This window comes from Parus major, chromosome 23, assembly GCF_001522545.3.
Source record: "Parus major isolate Abel chromosome 23, Parus_major1.1, whole genome shotgun sequence".
NCBI lineage: Eukaryota > Metazoa > Chordata > Aves > Passeriformes > Paridae > Parus > Parus major.
Window position 1 is genome coordinate 1,921,496 of NC_031791.1, and position 18,348 is coordinate 1,939,843.

At 47.7% G+C, this 18,348-nt stretch overlaps 2 protein-coding genes and 1 long non-coding RNA gene across 8 annotated transcripts in view; 2 read left to right on the top strand and 1 right to left on the bottom strand.

Annotated features, from left to right (window-relative positions):
- Nucleotides 1-15,403, top strand: part of KPNA6 (karyopherin subunit alpha 6) — an 18,279-nt gene extending 2,876 nt beyond the window's left edge. Inside the window, exons 1-14 of one of the 4 annotated variants that reach the window (XM_033519487.1) lie at nucleotides 7-201; nucleotides 5,712-5,914; nucleotides 6,532-6,627; nucleotides 7,319-7,418; nucleotides 7,703-7,797; nucleotides 8,739-8,870; nucleotides 9,043-9,131; nucleotides 9,706-9,805; nucleotides 10,608-10,771; nucleotides 11,427-11,505; nucleotides 11,585-11,710; nucleotides 12,238-12,365; nucleotides 12,865-13,043; nucleotides 13,875-15,403. In XM_033519487.1, the coding sequence (XP_033375378.1) occupies nucleotides 5,723-5,914; nucleotides 6,532-6,627; nucleotides 7,319-7,418; nucleotides 7,703-7,797; nucleotides 8,739-8,870; nucleotides 9,043-9,131; nucleotides 9,706-9,805; nucleotides 10,608-10,771; nucleotides 11,427-11,505; nucleotides 11,585-11,710; nucleotides 12,238-12,365; nucleotides 12,865-13,043; nucleotides 13,875-14,059 (1,665 nt within the window). In that variant the 5' untranslated portion in view covers nucleotides 7-201; nucleotides 5,712-5,722 and the 3' untranslated portion in view covers nucleotides 14,060-15,403. Of the gene's footprint in view, nucleotides 1-6; nucleotides 202-5,141; nucleotides 5,368-5,711; nucleotides 5,915-6,531; nucleotides 6,628-7,318; nucleotides 7,419-7,702; nucleotides 7,798-8,738; nucleotides 8,871-9,042; nucleotides 9,132-9,705; nucleotides 9,806-10,607; nucleotides 10,772-11,426; nucleotides 11,506-11,584; nucleotides 11,711-12,237; nucleotides 12,366-12,864; nucleotides 13,044-13,874 lie in introns of those variants that run through there. The other 3 variants (XM_015649093.2, XM_033519486.1, XM_015649092.2) reach the window with 3 other exon arrangements.
- Nucleotides 2,555-16,145, bottom strand: LOC117245424. The gene is made up of 2 exons (XR_004500108.1): nucleotides 15,769-16,145; nucleotides 2,555-3,838 (listed from the first exon to the last, which is right to left on the bottom strand). It is a non-coding gene; the product is annotated as an uncharacterized LOC117245424 (long non-coding RNA).
- The window catches only part of TXLNA (taxilin alpha), an 8,955-nt gene continuing 6,742 nt past the window's right edge, over nucleotides 16,136-18,348 (top strand). The window contains exons 1-3 of one of the 3 annotated variants that reach the window (XM_015649096.2): nucleotides 16,136-16,151; nucleotides 17,014-17,147; nucleotides 17,824-18,150. In XM_015649096.2, coding sequence (XP_015504582.1) covers nucleotides 17,039-17,147; nucleotides 17,824-18,150 — 436 coding nt within the window. In that variant the 5' untranslated portion in view covers nucleotides 16,136-16,151; nucleotides 17,014-17,038. Of the gene's footprint in view, nucleotides 16,152-16,352; nucleotides 16,535-17,013; nucleotides 17,148-17,198; nucleotides 17,224-17,823; nucleotides 18,151-18,348 lie in introns of those variants that run through there. The other 2 variants (XM_015649095.3, XM_019008847.1) reach the window with 2 other exon arrangements.

Sequence of the window (18,348 nt, forward strand, 5' to 3'; positions counted from 1 at the left end):
GGGGTGTCAGTGCTGCAGAACCCCGGGCTTGGCTCGGGAGAGCTCTCAGAGTCCGGTTTGGGGCTGTCAGCGCTGGAACTTTGGGCTATTTGGGCTGTTCCTGCTGCTGTTGAAGCCTCACCGGGCTGACCCCGGCTGTCACATCTCTGCTCCGTTTCAATTCTGACCTCTCAAGTGAGAATCCAACAAACCTCTTCGCAGGTCTGATAACCTTTCGGATTGGGAAATCTGAGGCTTTGGTTGTTGTGACTTTGATTAAAGCAAAGCTTGAGCCCTCAGTGTCGCTGTGCACGTGCTGTCCCTGTGTCACCGCGGGTGACAGGACACTGATGGGAAGGAGTGTCACCTCTTGCAGGCAGGTCTCTGTCCCCTGCAAATAAATCCCGGCTCAGTGTTACCCCTTCAAAAAGAACTTTAATTTCAGAAGCGTTTTGTTTGGATGTGCCTGATGTGGGAGGTCCCAGCTCGGGGAGGAGAGGCGGCCTTTTTTTTTTGGTTTTTTTGTTTTGTTTTGTTTTTGTTTGATTTTTTTTTTTGTTTGGTTTGGTTTGGGTTTTTTTCTTTTTAAAGGATTCCTGTAGGAAGACAGGGTTTGGAAGGATGAAGTAGAAAAGCCAAGCCTGTAGCAGCTGTGTTTTCCTTCAAATTGACTGAGGATCTTGTGGAAATAAAGATTTAAATGTTTCCACTTTTCACCTGCAATATCTTTTTTTAGCCAGAGCTGTTTCAGAAGCTTAATGGATTTAAAGTGGCAAATTTAGGTTGGATATTGGGAAGAAATTCTTCCCTGGGACTGCCCCAACCCTGGAATTATCCCAGGCCAGGTTGGACAGGGCTGGGATAATTCCCAGCAATAATAGGATAATAATAATAGGTTGATAATTCAACCTGGGACAGTGGAAGATTTCCCTCCTATGGCAGGGGTGGCACTGGATGAGCTTTCAGCTCCTTCCAAACCAGGCATTCAGTGAAGCTTCAGAAATGCCCTGTGAGGTGGGATCTTGCTTGTTGGGATCTCATCAGGAACTTTTCTGCTGCCTCCAAATCCTCCTGTGGTGTTCCAGGAGAAGTCAGTGACCACATCTGTGTGTGGCTGCTGCACCTCCCAGCCCTGAACAGCTTTGAAATCTTAATTTATGGCTTGAGATGTAAAACCTGGGCTGGCAGCTCCAAGGAGAAAAATGTCCTGGGGCCTGGCAGGAATGTCTGGAGACTCTTGGAGAAGTTTTATGTGAAGCTGAGAATTTTGTGCACAGAAGCTTCTCCTTCTTCCCACCACTGTAAGAGTTTAATATCCTCTGTGTTTGAATTATTTTGAAACAAGCTAAGGCTGTTTTTTTCTTTCTTTTCAAGTTAATGATACTGTTGGAAATTATCATTAGTTTGTTTCTTATTTGCCATGCAAATGACATCTTGGTTCAACCCATGGAGCAGTATTAATGCTCAATTCTTAATAAAACCCCCGTGGCTGATGAATTTAACAGTTAATTGGCTTTGTTTGCTTTAGTTCAGGAGAGCAAACATGAACTTTGTCAAGGGGGAGACTTTCATCATTAAAATCCTGCAAGAGGGAAATCCTGATTCCTTCAGCCTTTCAGTTCTGGGGCTGGTGAGGTCCAGATAAATCTGCTTAGCAAATCACACAGTCCTGTTTGTTTCTGAGGCAAAGCACACGTTGGAAGGGATGGATTTCTTTGGAATTTTATATCCCTCTGTAATTATCTCTGAGTGTTTCTGGTTGGTTTTAATCCCTAACTTTCCTGGGTTGAGTTTGAGTGGGTTCAGTTAAAGTTTTTCCCTGTTTTAGGGACCGTTCCAAGCGACTCTCAGCTGACACTTGTGCTTGATCAGTCTATTTTTAAAGGAAATCTGAGTATTCAGAATGGATAAACCAGAAGAGAACTTAAAGCCCTCAAATTTTGGGATGAAAAAAATCAAATCAGGAGGAGGAAACATTGAGAACTGGATTGAGGAGTTGCTGGGTTCTTTTTCCATCAGGGCAGGGACATTCCAAAAGGCTTCCTAATCTTCTCTTGACCCTCGGGAACGAGAAGCAAATGCTGCCTTGAGAGTGAATTTCCCCCAAAGAGAATTTCTGCCTCTCCCTTCCCCCTCCCAGCACTGCACATTCCAGTGGTGATATCACATCCCTGGCTGCCGGGAGCTGAACGAGCCAAAATAACTGCGGGGCTCAGGGATTTACCAGCACAGCGTGTCCCAGAGCCCAGGGACGGGGCCAGGCTGCTCCAAGACAGCTCTGGAAGAGCCTCTGCGGGACTTTGGTGGTGCCAAACACTCCAATAACCCCTGTGAGAACAAACCAGCCCTGCCCTAGTGTCAGCACAGCAGAATTCCCCTGCTTTTCCAGGGTTTAAATGTGAAATTTCAGGGTTTTTTTTGGTAGTTGTTCTCCTGTTTAGCTTTGTTTGCTCTGTCTTCTGAGCAAACAAAGTGAATTTTTTCCTTTTATTTTATTCTATTAATTCACTGCTAAACTATTGGTGACAGTAAAAAAAAATGTGGTTTTGACTGATTTCTGATAGCAGCTCAGAGCTGTCTTTTTACACATTTTATGTGTTTATTAATTTGATTTCTATTTAAGTAGTACAGATGATTTAGTCTTCTTTTTCTAGGGTTTCAATCCACTTAATAAAGTTGTTCTGGACACATTTTTTTTTCCTAGGAGAATCCTCTGGAGATGTTAATTAAGTTAGGAAGAGATGGGAGGATCCTCTGGGATTTCAGGGAAGTGGAGAAATATGAGGAATGAGGTTTGCCCCATGAACTCCAGCAGTTCATTTCATTTATTTTGTTGCAGTATGACTAATTTAGAGGAGTTTAAATTATAAATCACCAACTTCATCCCATCCCAGTGAAAACTTGGATGGAAAGGGCCTTTGGAGGTCACTTAAGAGCTGGGAATGCCCCCAGCAGGCACTAATTGACAGATTAGTGCTGATGAAGTTCCTCAAGTGTATTTATTTACACTTGCATAATTCCCCACTGCAAAGAGCAGCTGTCAGCCCTCCTGGCCGGGCTGTGTGTCCCAGCCACCTTTGGAAGATTCCCTGTGGAATATTCCCTGTGGGAAAGGGCGTTTTGGCTTCAAAAGAGCCGTGTCAGGTCTCACAGTGCAGGCTCAGCTCGCCCTGACTCAGCAGCACAAGTCCTGCAGTGACTCAGCTCCCAGGCTTTAATCAGCAGCTGAATAAAATGTTGGAAGCAAAAGCTTCTTGCAGAAAATTGGGAAGAGGCAGGGTTGGATTCCTGATCCAGGAACATCCAGAAGCTGTTAAAGTAACAACTGTGGAATTAGAGTTTCCTGCCATAGCTTGTAGTGGCTTTACAGGGATTTGAGTGCCCTGCTGAGCCTTCAAAATCAAACTTTAACCCAGTTTTTCCTTTCTTTTGAGTGGTAAATACCTTCTCATCCTCCAGTTTATGAGTGTGGCAGCTTGGATTTGTAACTTCGTGACAGCTGGAGGATTTTTTTTCCCTTGAGTGAAGCCAAGAGGGTCCAAATTTCTTCCAGCTCCTGAGGGGTTTTTATTTGCACAGGAAATTGGGAAGGTGTTGTTCAGTTCAGTTTCAGCCTTAAGTTTTAAATGCAAATACTGATTTTTTTTTATTATTATTATTTTTTCCTGGAGCTATGAATGAAGTTTGCTAATCCAGGGAGATACAAAAGGCACAACTTGGGGAACTGTGGGATTCCTAAAGCAGAAGAGATGTTTTGTCCAAGCTGGATCAGAACTTCTTAAAATTGAATGGATCTTGCAAGATTTGTTGTTTTCTTGAGTGAACTCTGAGGATTTTAGTTCAGTGTCCACTGGACCTTCTGTAAAAGCAAAAATTTCCAGAGTAAAATGAAAATCTGTGGCTGGAGTCTCTTCCCTGCATCAATTGCTTAGGAGCAGAGGATTCCTTCCCCATTCCTGACAGCCCAGGTGCTCCCAGATCCTGATTAATGGCTTTGGGAATATTCCCACCGATTTAATTGGAGTTTAGAGTTAACAAAAATGAGCTGGATGTTTGGTACTGAAACATTCCAAACACAGAATTTGTCCTGCTGTGTTTAATTCCTGAGTCAGGAGCTCACTGGGAGGTCCCAATCCTGCATTTCTCACACCCATTGCCATGGAAATGGGGTGGAATGTCCCAAATCAGCATTCTCCTGCCATTAAAGCATTGCCAGAGATGATGGGCTGGGAAAAACCAATGGAAACCATCTGCAGGGATAAACTGTGGGAGAAAAACCAGGGAATTTGGTGACAACCAACCCTGAAGAGTTATCCTTGGGATTTCCCTGCAGGATCACAGTTCTTGATGCTCTGGGATAAAAAAACCACCAAACCTTAAAGGACAAGGTGCTGAGTGTTCCTGAGTCTGGCTCTTTCTGGCACAGCTGAGTTTGGAGGCAGCTGAACTCTCATGTGTCACTTGGCTATTTATGTGACTGCCTGGTAATCCTGTGTATCCTCACTTTTCCTTCCTCCTTTTCTTCAAAACCACCTTTTAATTGGAGGCTTTGCTTTCCAAAACGAGGATTAAAATTCTTAAATTGTTTGGAGGACTAAGCTGTCAACTCTTACTCTTCCTTGTGGCTGCATGAGCCACAATAGGGTGGAAATAAAAATAAAAACATAACAGTGGTGCTTAAACATATTTTCTGAATTAAAATCTATATCTAGGTGACACCTGGCTATTTTATGGTAAGATATAAACCACTAAAGGCTGTAGATTTTTCTCTTTTTTTGGTGTATTTTTAGCTGGTATTGGGAAATCATAGAACTGAAAGTATTTTGTTTCCTCTCCTGTTAAAATATTGTTTTTTTCCCAGTTATTTTTTCTCTCCCTCCTTAGTAATGAAAAGCTGGATATTTGTATTTAGTAGGTGTTTTTTCTTGGGTTGGCTGTGGATTTTGTGTCTGACAGTTCTCCAGTTGATTTTGGAAGGGTTCCAGGGTGGCTGGAGGCAGTTGATAAGTGGGACTGAAACTTTCTGTGAGCCACAGGGCTGAGGGTGCCTCAGGCTTGAAATGAGGAACAGATAAAACTTCAAACTTCCACCTGCCCTTAGCAGCTGGGAAAAAAAACCAAAAATATTTGTTTTCTAATGAGTTCTGGAGGAGTAACTTGGTTCAGGGCGAGTTGTGTCTCAGGTTTATCCTGAGAAAGGCAGAAATAATGTCAGAAATGGGAGAATTTGGGGAGTTTTGCCATGCTTAAAGCAGTGGGTTCCAGCTGAAGCAGTGAGAGGTTTTATCCTCCCATACTTCAGTTACAGCTTGGCCCTGGCTGCCTTCAGCTGTGCCAGAAACTGGAGTATCCCTTCCCTGGCTGGGAGGGAAACTCGGGAGGAATCAGGTTGGAATTGCTGCATTTGTCAGCTCTGAAACAGCAGCAGAAGTAGGTCAGGTCCTGAACACCTGGTGGGACACACATGGCCTGTCCCTCACCTACAGCTCTGCTTTGTTGTTGTTATAAACTCCATGCCTTCATCCTGTTGTGTTTTTGCTCTCTGGGAAAAAAAATGTCTGGGAAAAAAATGCCGTGCTGATAGCAGGGAAATAAAAATTCCTGCTAAAAACCAAAGGCACTGGGAGCAAATAAATGTGTTTCACCTGGTTATTCCATGCTTTGTGCATATGGGAAGGACACACAGAATCAGTGACAGGAACCCTGAGGCAGAATTCCTCCTGTTTTCACAGAAAACTATCGAATGAAGAGCTACAAGAACAAAGCCCTAAATCCCGAAGAAATGCGCCGGAGGAGAGAAGAGGAAGGGATTCAGCTGCGCAAACAGAAACGAGAGCAGCAGGTAGCTGTCACCCTGAGCAGGTTGTGTTCAGCCTTCCCACAGCCCACACCGTGCTGCTGCCCAACTGGAATCTTCAAGGATCTGTGCATTAAAGTTTGTTGACAGTCCTTATTTTTTAATTTCTAACTGAGATCTTGCTTTTTTTTCTCTTTTTTTTCCCTCTGGGCCCTGCTCACGTGGAGAGCTTTCCAAGCATTTTGTTCTTGGGCTACTCAGGGTTTCTTTTTTTCTTTTGTTCACAGATCCTTGATTTTAAAGGTGGTGGTGGTGGGTTTTTTTAGATATAATTAGTGAATGAGATTATTTCCTGGAGAAACAGGAAGAGCAAGTGAAAGTATGGCCTGCATGTATTTCTTAACCCTGAGTGTATTTCTTTTTTGGAAGCACGAGGTGATTCCCAAGTGATGTGTGTGGAACTAAATATTTGCTTTATTAGCTACCTTATCCAAGCTGCTTTTTCCTGATTTTGATCAAATTCTGCATTTGCCTGCCCCTGTGGCTCAGTGATTTGGGCATTTGCATATTTGAGGGCAAGACTTAGCAGATTTGTGTGCCAGACTAATCCTGAGAGTGCAGAGCTGCTGTTAATGACCACTTTTTACTCAGGTTCACTCCAGGAAGGATGTTGGTTGAGGAACAAGAATGTCGAGTTGTGGAGCCTGTTCATCCTCACTTTCTAATAACAATCTCTGTGTTTTGGTCCCCACCAGCTCTTCAAAAGAAGGAATGTGGAGTTGATCAATGAGGATGACTCCATGTTTGACAGTCTCCTGGTGGATTCCTATGTTACTTCCACAACGTGTGGGGTAAGGTGCCTTCAGACAGATTTAATGCTTTGGTGAGGCCCTGCAGAGATTCCCAGAGAAGCTGTGGCTGCCCCATCCCTGGAATTTTCCCAGGTTGGATGGGGGTTGGAGCACTCTGGGATAGTGAAAGATGTCCCTGCCCTTGGCAGGGGGTGGAACTGGATGAGCTCTAAGCTCCTTCCAACCCAAACCATCCTGGGATTGTGTGATTGCATGGAACTGCCAAATTCCAAGGTTTTTATTCCCTTACTTTGAAGAATGTTTGTGTAAGTTGGTGCAGGCAGCTGGAACAGCCACAAAGCCTTGGCTAAAACGTAAAGAGGAAATTTACTCTTGAGGGGAAAATTTATTCCTGGGAGTTCCAGAGGGACACAAGTGGAGCCCTGCAAAGCTCAGCCCATGCCAGGGAATCCCTGTCCTGCTGCTCACTCTGGTTTATCAAGGGTTATTCCCAGCTGCATGTTCAAAATCCTCCTCCAGAGTCCTCCCCTTTTATCCCATTCCCCCCACCAGTGTTGGAAATGTCCTGGAAGACTCTGTCAGGAATTCAGTGCTGTGCTGGGATCCCCAATTTTGAATCCTTGTGTTTCTGGCTGAGCCCAGATCATGGCAGGATGTCTTGTCTGTGGTGCCTGAAATAGTCTCAGTCTGCAATAAAACCATTTCTCTCTTCTCCTCTGCATCTTTTCAGGAGGGATTGATCACAGGAGAGATGGTGGAGATGCTTTTCTCAGATGACCCTGACCTACAGCTAGCAACCACTCAGAAATTCAGGAAATTACTCTCCAAAGGTAAAAATAACTCATCCCTACCCCAGGATCCAACAGAGATCCTGCCTTTAGAAGGGTTTGTGCACAAAAGCTTTGCAGTTGGGGAAAAAAACCATCCATAATCTAGAAATGGATAATCTCTTGTATTGCTGATGATTGTCTGCTGTGTGATTTGTACAGAAAATGACTCTGCCAAGCTGTCCTGCTGGGTTCAGTCCAGTTTGAGATAATTAAATTAACACTTGAGGCTTGTTACTTCCCTGCATGAGGCCTGTTCACTCCCTGACACTGCCTTGCTGTTTCAGAGCCAAATCCTCCAATAGATGAGGTGATAAACACTCAGGGAGTGGTGGAGAGATTCGTGGAGTTTCTGAAAAGAAGTGAAAATTGCACATTACAGGTAAAGGAGATTCTATTATCAATTCTTCAGGGTGTGCAGCTGTTTTAACCTGTGAACCCACAGGTGCTGTTGGGGGAAAATGATATTTTGAACCCCAGAAATGCAGTGTATGTGATCTATAAAAGACAAAACTCTGTAATGCTTAGGCAAAAAAAAAATAAATTGCTCTGAATGAAATTATTGAAAAATTCTGGCAAAAATCACCTAATTCAGCTGCAGCTGAAGAGATTTTGGCCTTCCTGTAGCTGATATTTCTGCTGGGAGCTGCTGGAGCCATGGGATAAACCTGTGGGAAGAAAAACCTCCATTGCTGGAGGCTTTTAAGTAGAGGCCAGGAAATGTTAGAAATGGGTTTGGCCAGTGCTGATCCTGCCTGGGGCTGAGGGAAGGCCTGGGTGGCTTCCTGAGATTCCTTCCAGCTTGGTAATAAGTCCTGGTTTCTTTGGAGGGGTTAAAGAGACTTCCATACATGGAATTTGATCCATGTTGGTGACTGCTTTCCTCTTTCTCCCTGCCCTCTGGCCAGAGGGGCTTAATTTCCAGAAGAACTGGATGGAAATCTGATTTTAAACCACAAAAAGAGAAGCAAAAGCAGGGAAATTCCATTCAGCTTCCCGTGAACTCAGAGCATCTTTGGGATGTTGGATGAAATACAAAAAAATTCCTATTTTGTGTGTTTCTGCACTCTTTGCCTTCACTTTTCTTGCTGGGAAGTGGTTGTGGAGGAGAAATGACATTTTGGTGACGTTTCTTGCTCATCCTTTGAGGAGCTGTGACTCTTTTATTGCTCAAGAAAATAAAATCCTTTGAGTATCGAGGTGCTCTCTTCCTTTCACAAAACCTTTGTAGCAGAATTGTAGGCAGAATGTAATGAGAGCTATTTTGCTGAATCAGGCTGCTTTTATTATATTTTATTTTATTTTATTTGTCACTCCTTTCAGTTTGAGGCTGCGTGGGCCCTGACGAACATCGCCTCGGGGACTTCCCAACAAACCAAAATAGTCATTGAGGCTGGGGCAGTTCCCATATTTATAGAGCTCTTAAACTCTGACTTTGAGGACGTTCAGGAGCAGGTAAGGATCACTCCTTGCTCTGGGATTTCAGAGTAAATTTCATGTTAAAAATGCAGTGCTTAAATTGAGTGATCCCAACTGCCTGGAATTACAGGAAAAATGCTTTCTCAGCACACTGCCTGCTTCTCCCTGTTAGAAACTGGATGCTAAAACTGTTGCTGTTTCCTTTCAGGCTGTCTGGGCCTTGGGGAACATTGCTGGAGACAGCTCTGTGTGTAGAGATTATGTCCTTAACTGTGCCATTCTTCCTCCCTTATTAATGTGAGTAGCCATGAGGAGTTGTGGGATTCCCATTGTGCCAGGGCAGCAGTGTTGGAGAGGGACCCACAGATTCCCTGGCAGTGTGGGATCCCTGGGAATCAAACCTCTGGTGCAGAGGAGAGGGAATCTGTGGATGACATTCCTTCACACTGCTCTGGGGGTGAGGTGGGTGCTGCTCCTTCTGGAGTCACAGGGTGTCCCTCAGCTCCTGCTCTCTGCTTGGGCTGTGGGTTTGTTGGGATTGGAGTCAGGTCTCTCACACCACCTCCCTTAGCACTGTGATAATGTGGATATGTCAGGCCTGGGCTCTTGTTTTCCTGGCAAGAATTAATCTTCATCCCACCCTGGAAAAGTGTGGCTTTGTCCCAGGTGGCTGGTGTTGCTGCTTCTGGTGTCAGCCAGGGCTCAGCCTGACCCCTCACCCCACAGGACTCACCCTGAGCTCAGACTGAGCAGTTTGTATCACTTGGTTTCTGGTGATGGATAAATTGGAATTGGAACTAAATGTTTTAATTCTTTTGGTTCCCTCTGCTTACACTTCAAGGACAATAACCCCTGGTAATTCTCTGTTCAGGCTCCTCACCACATCCACCAGGCTGACAATGACACGAAATGCTGTCTGGGCCTTGTCCAACCTGTGCAGAGGAAAGAGTCCACCTCCTGAATTTGAGAAGGTGAGAAGAAATGCCTTGTTGGCAGCCAGGTGCTGGGGAGACACCCAGTGAAGATGTTTAGGTTATTTTGGACTGTTGAACTTGAGGAGGGCACAGGGTTGAGGTTTTTCCTGCTCAGGTTGATCTGGATATTTAATTTTTCCCAACTTTTTTGCTGGGACCCCTCAAATAAGGTACAGGCCCAGGCTTCCCTAGAAAGTTTCTCTCAACCATTTTCTTATGAACTCTGGAATTTTGAGTCTTCAATGATGGCCAATTCTGAGACCTGGAAATGCTAAAAACCATTTTAAAAACTCCTGTGAGTTGTGGTATCTTCCTTTTCCATGTCCAGGGAACCTAACTAAAGGTCCTGCTGGCTTTCCAGGTATCTCATCCTCCTTTGGCTACACAAAAACATTTTAAATCAGCGTGTTTTCACTTCTTTTAAGTGAAACTTCACATAGCAAAGCTGGGAAGCCTGTGGTGAGGGGTGAAATCTGAATTAAGTGAAATAAATCAAATATAATAAATTAAATATAAATCCACTTATTGAGGTGTACTGGTCCAAATACTGAGAGTCAGAAATGGAGCAGAACTCTTACAGGAACTCCCAAAGCTCAGTGGAATTCCTCAGTGTCATTTGAGTGCAGCAACAAAGCTCTTGAGGTGGCTTTGGGTGCTGATGAGGAGCTGCTGACTGGGAGAAGGGATCTGTGGCCATCCAGGATTTTATCTGGGCAGTCAGCACGAGCAGGAGGTGTTTTCCTGCAGGTGTGGTGGTCCTGGCCTGGTGACTAACCCTGGGTGGTGGCTGTTGTTGCAGGTGTCCCCCTGCCTGCCAGTGTTGTCCCGATTGTTGTTCAACAGTGACTCTGACCTGCTGGCAGACGCGTGCTGGGCTCTGTCCTACCTGTCCGATGGTCCCAACGAGAAGATCCAGGCTGTGGTGGACTCAGGGGTGTGCAGGAGGCTGGTGGAGCTCTTAATGTGAGTGTCTGTCAGGAGACTGAGTGAGAACCCATCCAAATCCCATCAAACACCCTGTGCACATGGGATCCAGGCACTTGAGCTGACCTGGAGCAGGTTCACAGCTGGAATTTGCTGGCTTGGCTTCCTGAGCCAAAGATTATCCAGTTTTTCTCTAGACTATGAAAAGATACCTGTTTTGGTCTCAGCATCTGCCCCAAAAATTATAAATTCACTGATAAAAGACAAATTATCCATATAAGTTTCTGAAATTTGGCCATTTTTTGAGTGTGGGCCAACTACAGAGACAGCTGGGAAGAACTTTCTCTCTCCTTTCCCAGATTTCCTTAATGATTGCAGAGTGTTGTGTGCTCTCAAACTTCAAATGGAAACCTGGTTATGAGGCAAATCAGAGAATAATGGCTAGGAGAAATCAGCCTGGCTTTGTTCCTCCAAAATCTGGAAAGGGAGATGGGAGTCAGGATGCAAAGGATCAAACTGTGTTGCAACTTTGTTTTCAGTGGCAATACGCTCTGTGATCAGTTTACCCTATGTTCTGTATGGCAGGGGGTGGAATCCTAAGGAAATCATGCAGATGGGATCATGGGGAGGGAACATCATGAATATCTCCGGGATCTGATGGATTTGGGTTTGTCTTGGCACAATTTTCCTGCAGGCACAACGATTACAAAGTGGCCTCCCCAGCACTTCGAGCAGTTGGCAACATCGTAACAGGGGATGACATCCAGACCCAGGTGAGAGGAGAGGAATTTTCCTGCAGGGAATGCAGGGCCTGGCACTGGTGATCTCATTTCTGCTTCCTTTCTCCCAAAGGTGATTCTAAACTGCTCAGCCCTGCCTTGCCTCCTCCATTTATTGAGCAGTCCCAAGGAATCCATCAGGAAAGAGGCGTGCTGGACCATATCCAACATCACAGCAGGGAACAGAGCACAAATCCAGGTACAGTCTTCTCCAGCCTGCCTGCACTGATCCCAGCTTCCAAGCTCAGCATTAAGGATTTGCAGCTTTTTCCTCACCCTGACCCTTAGGATTGGTTCATCTCTTACTCTGCAGTCATTTGCAAATTTGCTGCTGCCAAAAGAGCTGAAAAATGGGAATGAGAATTGGGAGTGGCAGCAGCACATGGATTGAATCCCACAGGTTGGATCACTGGAATTAGAGGGGATACAGCCCCTATTTCTCCATCCTCAATCCCTTTGAAGAGCTGGAGCTCGTTGAGGTTTAATTATCCTTTTCCTGATCTACACAGGGAAGCAGAGCAGAGCTTTCAGCATTCCCACAGTATTGATGAAATTCCAGGGATTGCCTGCTGTGCTGGTTAGGGAATTTAATAGGATTTGTCTGAAAACAAAGCACAGGAACCACTGCAGGGTTGGGATATGGAGGTGGAGGTTTCTTCCAGGTGCTGGGAAGCCTTTTGGGAAGTGCTGCCAATCCCAACCCCTCTCCCTGCCCTCTCTTCCCAGGCAGTGATAGATGCCAATATTTTCCCGGTGCTGATCGAAATCCTGCAGAAAGCAGAATTCCGCACGAGGAAAGAGGCAGCCTGGGCCATCACCAACGCCACCTCAGGAGGGACTCCTGAGCAGATCAGGTATTCCCTGAGGGTCTCCTCCTGGGGGAACCCTGGCTGAATTCCTGGGAGCTTTGCCTTGAGGGGAATTTCCAGGCAAAGGAGGAATTTGGAGAAATTCTAGAGGGTAACTGAGGCAGGCAGAGCTGGGCTGTAAATTTGTGATTTCCTTCTGGATGAGGATAATCTAATCCCAAACTTTCTCCATCTCTCTTTGGGTAGTTGAGGCTAAATGTCCAAACTTAATGACAGATTAAATTCTAGTCTGGACTTAACTTGAGTAGCACCAGGATTTCAAAAGTGGCTCCTTTCCTTAAAAAAAAAGAGATTTCTGAAAACAGGGCTGTGTACAAATGCAAATAAACAGATCAAAATCAACCTTGCAGAGCAGTAAATGTGTATTTTAAGGTAAATTTCTGGATTTCAGTGGAACTTCTTTGCTTTGCTTTCCAGTGGAGCAATGGTGATGCTTCCCAGCTGCTGAACACACAGTGATGCTGGTGCTGCTCTCTCTCTGCAGGTACCTGGTGAATTTGGGTTGTATCAAACCTCTGTGTGACCTGCTGACTGTCATGGACTCCAAGATTGTTCTGGTGGCCTTGAATGGGCTGGAAAACATCCTGAGGCTGGGAGAGCAGGAAGCCAACCAGAATGGGACTGGGATCAACCCCTACTGCAGCCTGATCGAGGAGGCCTATGGTAGGTGGGGCTTTGGGCACTGCAGCAGTCTCTTGGTTGCTTTTCTGCTCTGTTTGAAGGGTTTATTATATTCCAAAACGGCCAATATTTGTTCCAAAATCTTTTCAAACTTATTTAGTGGGTGATGAGAAAATACTTGGAATTAAAACTCTGACCTGGAGTCCAAGCTGAAAATCGTGGCTTGCACCAGGTGGAAATATTAACCAGGAATAATGAGCTGAGCTAAATAAAAAGTGACAGTTCTGGGTCTAAAATGGCTCTGACTGTACCCAGTTTTTACACTGGAAATCCAGGGAGACTTTGCCTTTCCCTGGAGTGACTTAATTTGGTGCTGATGGGGTTTTTTTATTTATTATTTATTTTTTTCTGTCCTCCTCTCGATGCTTTGAGGAGGAGCAAGTTCCTATTTTGGTCTGAAACTCCCTGTGAGCTGCCAGTGTGCTTTGCCCTCTCATTACTCTGAGTGTCCTGATTCTCCCTGGAAGGATAATTCCTGGAATTCCTGAGGGTGCACTGTGCGTTGGTGCTTTCTGTGCAGCAGAAATGCTAAATGTGGATTTAATTGGGGCAGTGAAAGCTGGAGGCTCCTGGGACAGGCCCTGCTCCTCCCTACCCCCTGCAGCTACCAAATTCCTCATTTTTAATTCCACTGGAATCTGGGATTAGCCTGCAGCTGGGAGCACATCTGGAAGAGCTGAACTTGCTTGGCAGTGATGAGATCCAAGGGCAGCTTTGGAACAGTTGGATTTAGGTGTTCTGCTCATAGAATTCTTTCAAAGATGGAGATGTGGATTTGTTTCATCCCATTCCACTTTTTTTTTTCCTCAAAAGGTTTGGATAAGATAGAATTCCTCCAGAGCCACGAGAACCAGGAGATTTACCAGAAAGCCTTTGATTTGATTGAGCACTACTTTGGGGTGGAGGACGACGCGGCCGTGGCTCCCCAGGTGGATGAGAACCAGCAGCAATACATCTTCCAGCAATCTGAGGCTCCCATGGAAGGATTCCAGCTATAATCCTGGGGAAAATCCTCAAAAAATAAACCCCAAAAAAACCACCACAAACTTTCTGGGAAGTATGGGAGAGCAGCTGCTGGTCCTGGCTGGGAAGGCTGGACACCCATTCCACCTGGTTAGGAAAACTCTACCAACACAAACCACGGTCCCGGAGAGAAGGGGAATTTCTGCTCCTTGTTCCTTTGGGCTGCTGCTCACCTTGTCTTTGGAGGCAGGATGGACACAGAGGTGACAGGTGGCACCTCTTGGTGGCTTCTTCTTTGTGGTGGTGTCTCCCCAATGCAGTTTTTACCTCGGGTACTCTGGCCTTGGGTTGGGTAAAGACACAGAGAGGAGGGAGCTGTTCTGGCCACAGTAATTCTGCAAAACGTGGGTTGATCTATTTAAATTTTTTTTAATTATTTTTCTTTTTTTTTTTTTTCCTTTTTCCTTTTTTTTTTTTTCTCTTTTTTTTGCACATGTTACTCTTTATTAAAGACTCTTTAATATGCCAAGAGCAAAGTTTAGCCCTGGCCTTCCTCCTTCAGGTGGACAGTTCTGGTGAACCCAGGACCAGTTCTTTGATGAAAAATACTGAAAATGGACAGAAAAATGAGAAGTTCTCTCACTGCTGGGAAGTTTTTGGTTTTTTTTTCCTGCTGCTTCCCTTTGTCTAGATTTTTTTTTGTTTGATTTGAAGAACTGCTAGTGGTATTTCAAAGGATTAAAAACAACAACAAAAAAAAAAGCAACAAGAGCCCAAAGATGGGAACTGGGGTGGATTTTTTTGGAGCAGGAAGCACAGCTGCTGTTGCACAGGTTTGGTTTGCATTGTACTGACTGATCTCAGAGCTCTGAAATGCTGAAACCCAACTTCATCTTTACTTGAAATACTTTATTTTCCATGAGAAACATGGGCTGAATTCTGGGTTTTTCCTGCCTTGGGGTGGTTTGGGGTGGAGGAAGATTGGCTCCAGCTGCCAGTGGTGATGGAAGCTCCAACAGCACCAGGTTTTCAGGTTTACCTCCTGCTCACAGTCGGATAATGCACATTTTACTTCCAAAAACGGCAAATCTCTGTATTTTTTATATTATAGATAGGGAGATATTTGTCTAATTGGGCCACAGAGAAAACTATATATGAAATTTGTGTAATTCGTGTAACTAAACACTGTGAGGTGGGCACACCTGGAAACCCCCCGGGCTCCTCCTGTGGGTGAACACGGAGCTCCCTCAGCCCCCTCGGCGCCTTTTGAGTGACTTTGCCACAATTTCCCTACAAACAGGAGCAAACAGCGACTCGGGGGGTGCGGAGGGGGAGCTGAGCCCTTGTTGTGGAACAAATAAACTCCACCTGTGCCGGTGCCCGGCTGTGGCGTGATGCGGGTGCTGGGGGGGAATCGGTGACCTTGGGAGGGGCCCCCGGTACCAGCGGGAATCGCGCGGGGCATGCTGGGACTTGTAGTCCTCAGGGCTGCCGTGCGCAGGGCCTGCTGGGAGCTGTAGGCCAGAGTTTCCCCCTTTCTTTTCTCCGTCCCGCCTCCTTCCTTTCCTCCTTCTCCTCCTCCTATTTCTCCTCATCTGCTTTTCCGCACATTTTCTACCCTCCGCCCCGAGGAGCAGGGTGGGAATTGTAGGGCCCAGGTGGGGCAGGTGCCTGGCATGCTGGGAGTTGTAGGCACTAGTTTCTTTCTCCTCACTTTTCTCCTCCTTTTTTTCCTCCCTCTTACCCGAGGCATGGCGGTAGCTGTAGGAAACAATTTCTTTCCCCGTTCTTCCTCCTCATTTCCTTCCCAAGCCTACAGCCCAGGCCTGGGGCTGTAGTTTCTATGGCGACCTCCGCGCTGAGCATGCCGGGAGCTGTAGTTTCTGTGGGCGCTCTCTCGCGGAGCACGCCGGGAGCTGTAGTCCCTCCAGCGCCTCCCGCCGCGGTTGCCGCGTCTCCCCGGTGCTTCCCGGCAGCCCCCGCGCGACGGGCGCTGATTGGGCGCCGGCGCGGGCGGGCGCACGCGCGGCCGTTGGAGGCCCCGGGCCGAGCCGCTCCCTCAGCGCCGGTACCGCCGCAACCGCCGCCACACGGGCACCGGGCGGGCACCGGCGTGACGTCACCGCGGTGCGGGGAGGGGGGCAGCGCGGGGCTGCTTTAACGGGGGGGTCACCCGCGGGTGAAGGCAGCGGCTCCACCGCGGGCGATAGCGGGGCTGGGGGAGGGGGGGCAGAGCTGGCGGTTCCCGGTGAAACGGGGGCACCGTGGGCGGCTCGGGCCGTGCTGCGGCGGAGGAGCGGGGCCGGGTGGGCCGGGGGCTCCCGGGGTGCCGAACCCCGGTTCTGCCCCGGGAGCCGCGCGCTTGCAGCGGCGGAAAAGGAGCGCCTGAGGCGCGGGGCAGGTGCCGGTGAAGGGCGCTGTCCCGGACATCCCGCACGTGGGTGGTGACACGGGCCGGGCTCCGCCGGCGCTGTGCCCTCGGGTTTTCCTTCCAAGAACCCCGGTGTAATGTGAGAACAGCCCCTTTCCCTCCCTCCCAGCAGCATCAGCATCCCCAGCTCCTAATTAGTGTGATAACCAGAGGCTGGCGAGGCTGAGAACATCCAAAGCCGTCGGAGGTGGAGGGGATGAGGATGAGGAGCTGGGATTTCAGGCTCTCCATAGCAGGGGAGTTCAGCAGGAATTGACCTCTGTGCTGTGCAAGCTCTGAGTTGTGGGTCAGGTTTGAAATCCAAGAGTTGGGAAGGGTAGAAAGGGCTGAGGGGGTTGTGCCTGGTGGGAAAATTCTGTTTTCTGTGGGTTGGCAGGTGCTGCCTTGCTCCAGGAGGGGATGCCAATAGGAATTATCCTGACACAGTCTGGGAATCAAGAGATGCTTTCCTCAGCACAGAGCTTCTGCTGAGAACAGGCTCTTTCCTTCCCAGGCCAGGCTGACGACTCCTAAATTCCTCCAGATGTCCTTAAAGCCTCTCCCTTTCTGTTTCTGCAGAGTCTGAGAGGGTGGAAAGGCTGTGATGAAGAACCAGGGAGTGGAGACCAAAGCAGCTCCACATCCTTCCAGAACAAACAGTGGGATGGGGCTGGAAGAGGGAGATTCACCAGAGGCTGCAGCTGCCCCCGAAGGTGGGGGAAGACTGGGGGGGTTCTGTCCCTGCCCATGGCTGGGGGGCAGTGCTGGCATTCCCTGGAATGTGTGAGGGTGGGTTTGAGCCTGGGAGCTGCTTTTTCTGCACGAGGCTGGGCTGCTGGATGGAGCTCTTTGTAGGGACAGAAAATCCTGCTTTTCCAGGCAGAAAATCAGGGTTTTTTCCCTGTTTCTGTGTGTGTGTGTGTGTGGTGCAGCTCTGGAGGAGTTCCCCTTTCCTGGCTGCTGCCAGGATGTTCTGCCTGCTCCATCCCTGTTTGATCCCAGAGATCCAGCTGCTCTTATCCAGGTTTAAAAATCCATTGTCATGCTAAAAAGCCCAGCCTTGGAGATCCGGGCTGCCAATTCCTCTGGGGGAAAAAAAAAAGCTCACACACAACCTGCTTTCCTTAAAAAAAAAATAAATAAAAAAGGGAGAGGGGGGGAATTTTCCCTCTTGACAGATGTCAGGGGCTTGGTCATGCTCTGCTGATCAAAGGAGAGGCTGTTGGGAATGCCCTGCCATTGTCAGGGCAGCTGGCTGGAGACACAGCCGGAACAAAACAGCTTATCCTGCTGCAAGTCCAGCCAGAAAAAACCTCCCATTCCCTGCGTGCTCCCAGCAGGGTGAGAGGGGTGAGGCTCAAAGCTCTGTGTTCCCGTTTTTCCCCCCAGCTCCCCTCACACAGGAGGATCCCAAATCCTCCTGCGACGTCTCGGAGGAGCTGAGCCGGCAGCTGGAGGACATCCTGAACACCTACTGTGTGGATGCCAGCCAGGAGAACCCAGGGGAGGACGGAGGGCAGGGAGAGCCCCCCGAGCCCGAGGAGCCCGAAAAGGGACGGAGCGAATCCCCCAGGAACGGGGAGCAGGAGCCGGGCGGCCCCGAGATGAACGGGGAGAAGGAGAACACCAAGGGAAGCGAGGAATTCCGGCCTGGAGAGGAGGGCGGCGAGCGGGACCAGAAGAAAGCTCAGGAGAAGAAAAAAGCCAAGGGTTTAGGTGAGGGATTCCCTTCTCCCCAAGGGTTTAGGTGAGGGATTCCCTGCTCCCCAAGGGTTTCTGTGAAGGATTCCCTGATCTCCAAGGGTTTCTGTGAGGGATCCCTGCTTCCCAAGGGTTTATGTGAGGGATTCCCTGCTCCCCAAGGGTTTAGGTGAAGGATTCCCTGCTCCCCAAGGGTTTCTGTGAAGGATTCCC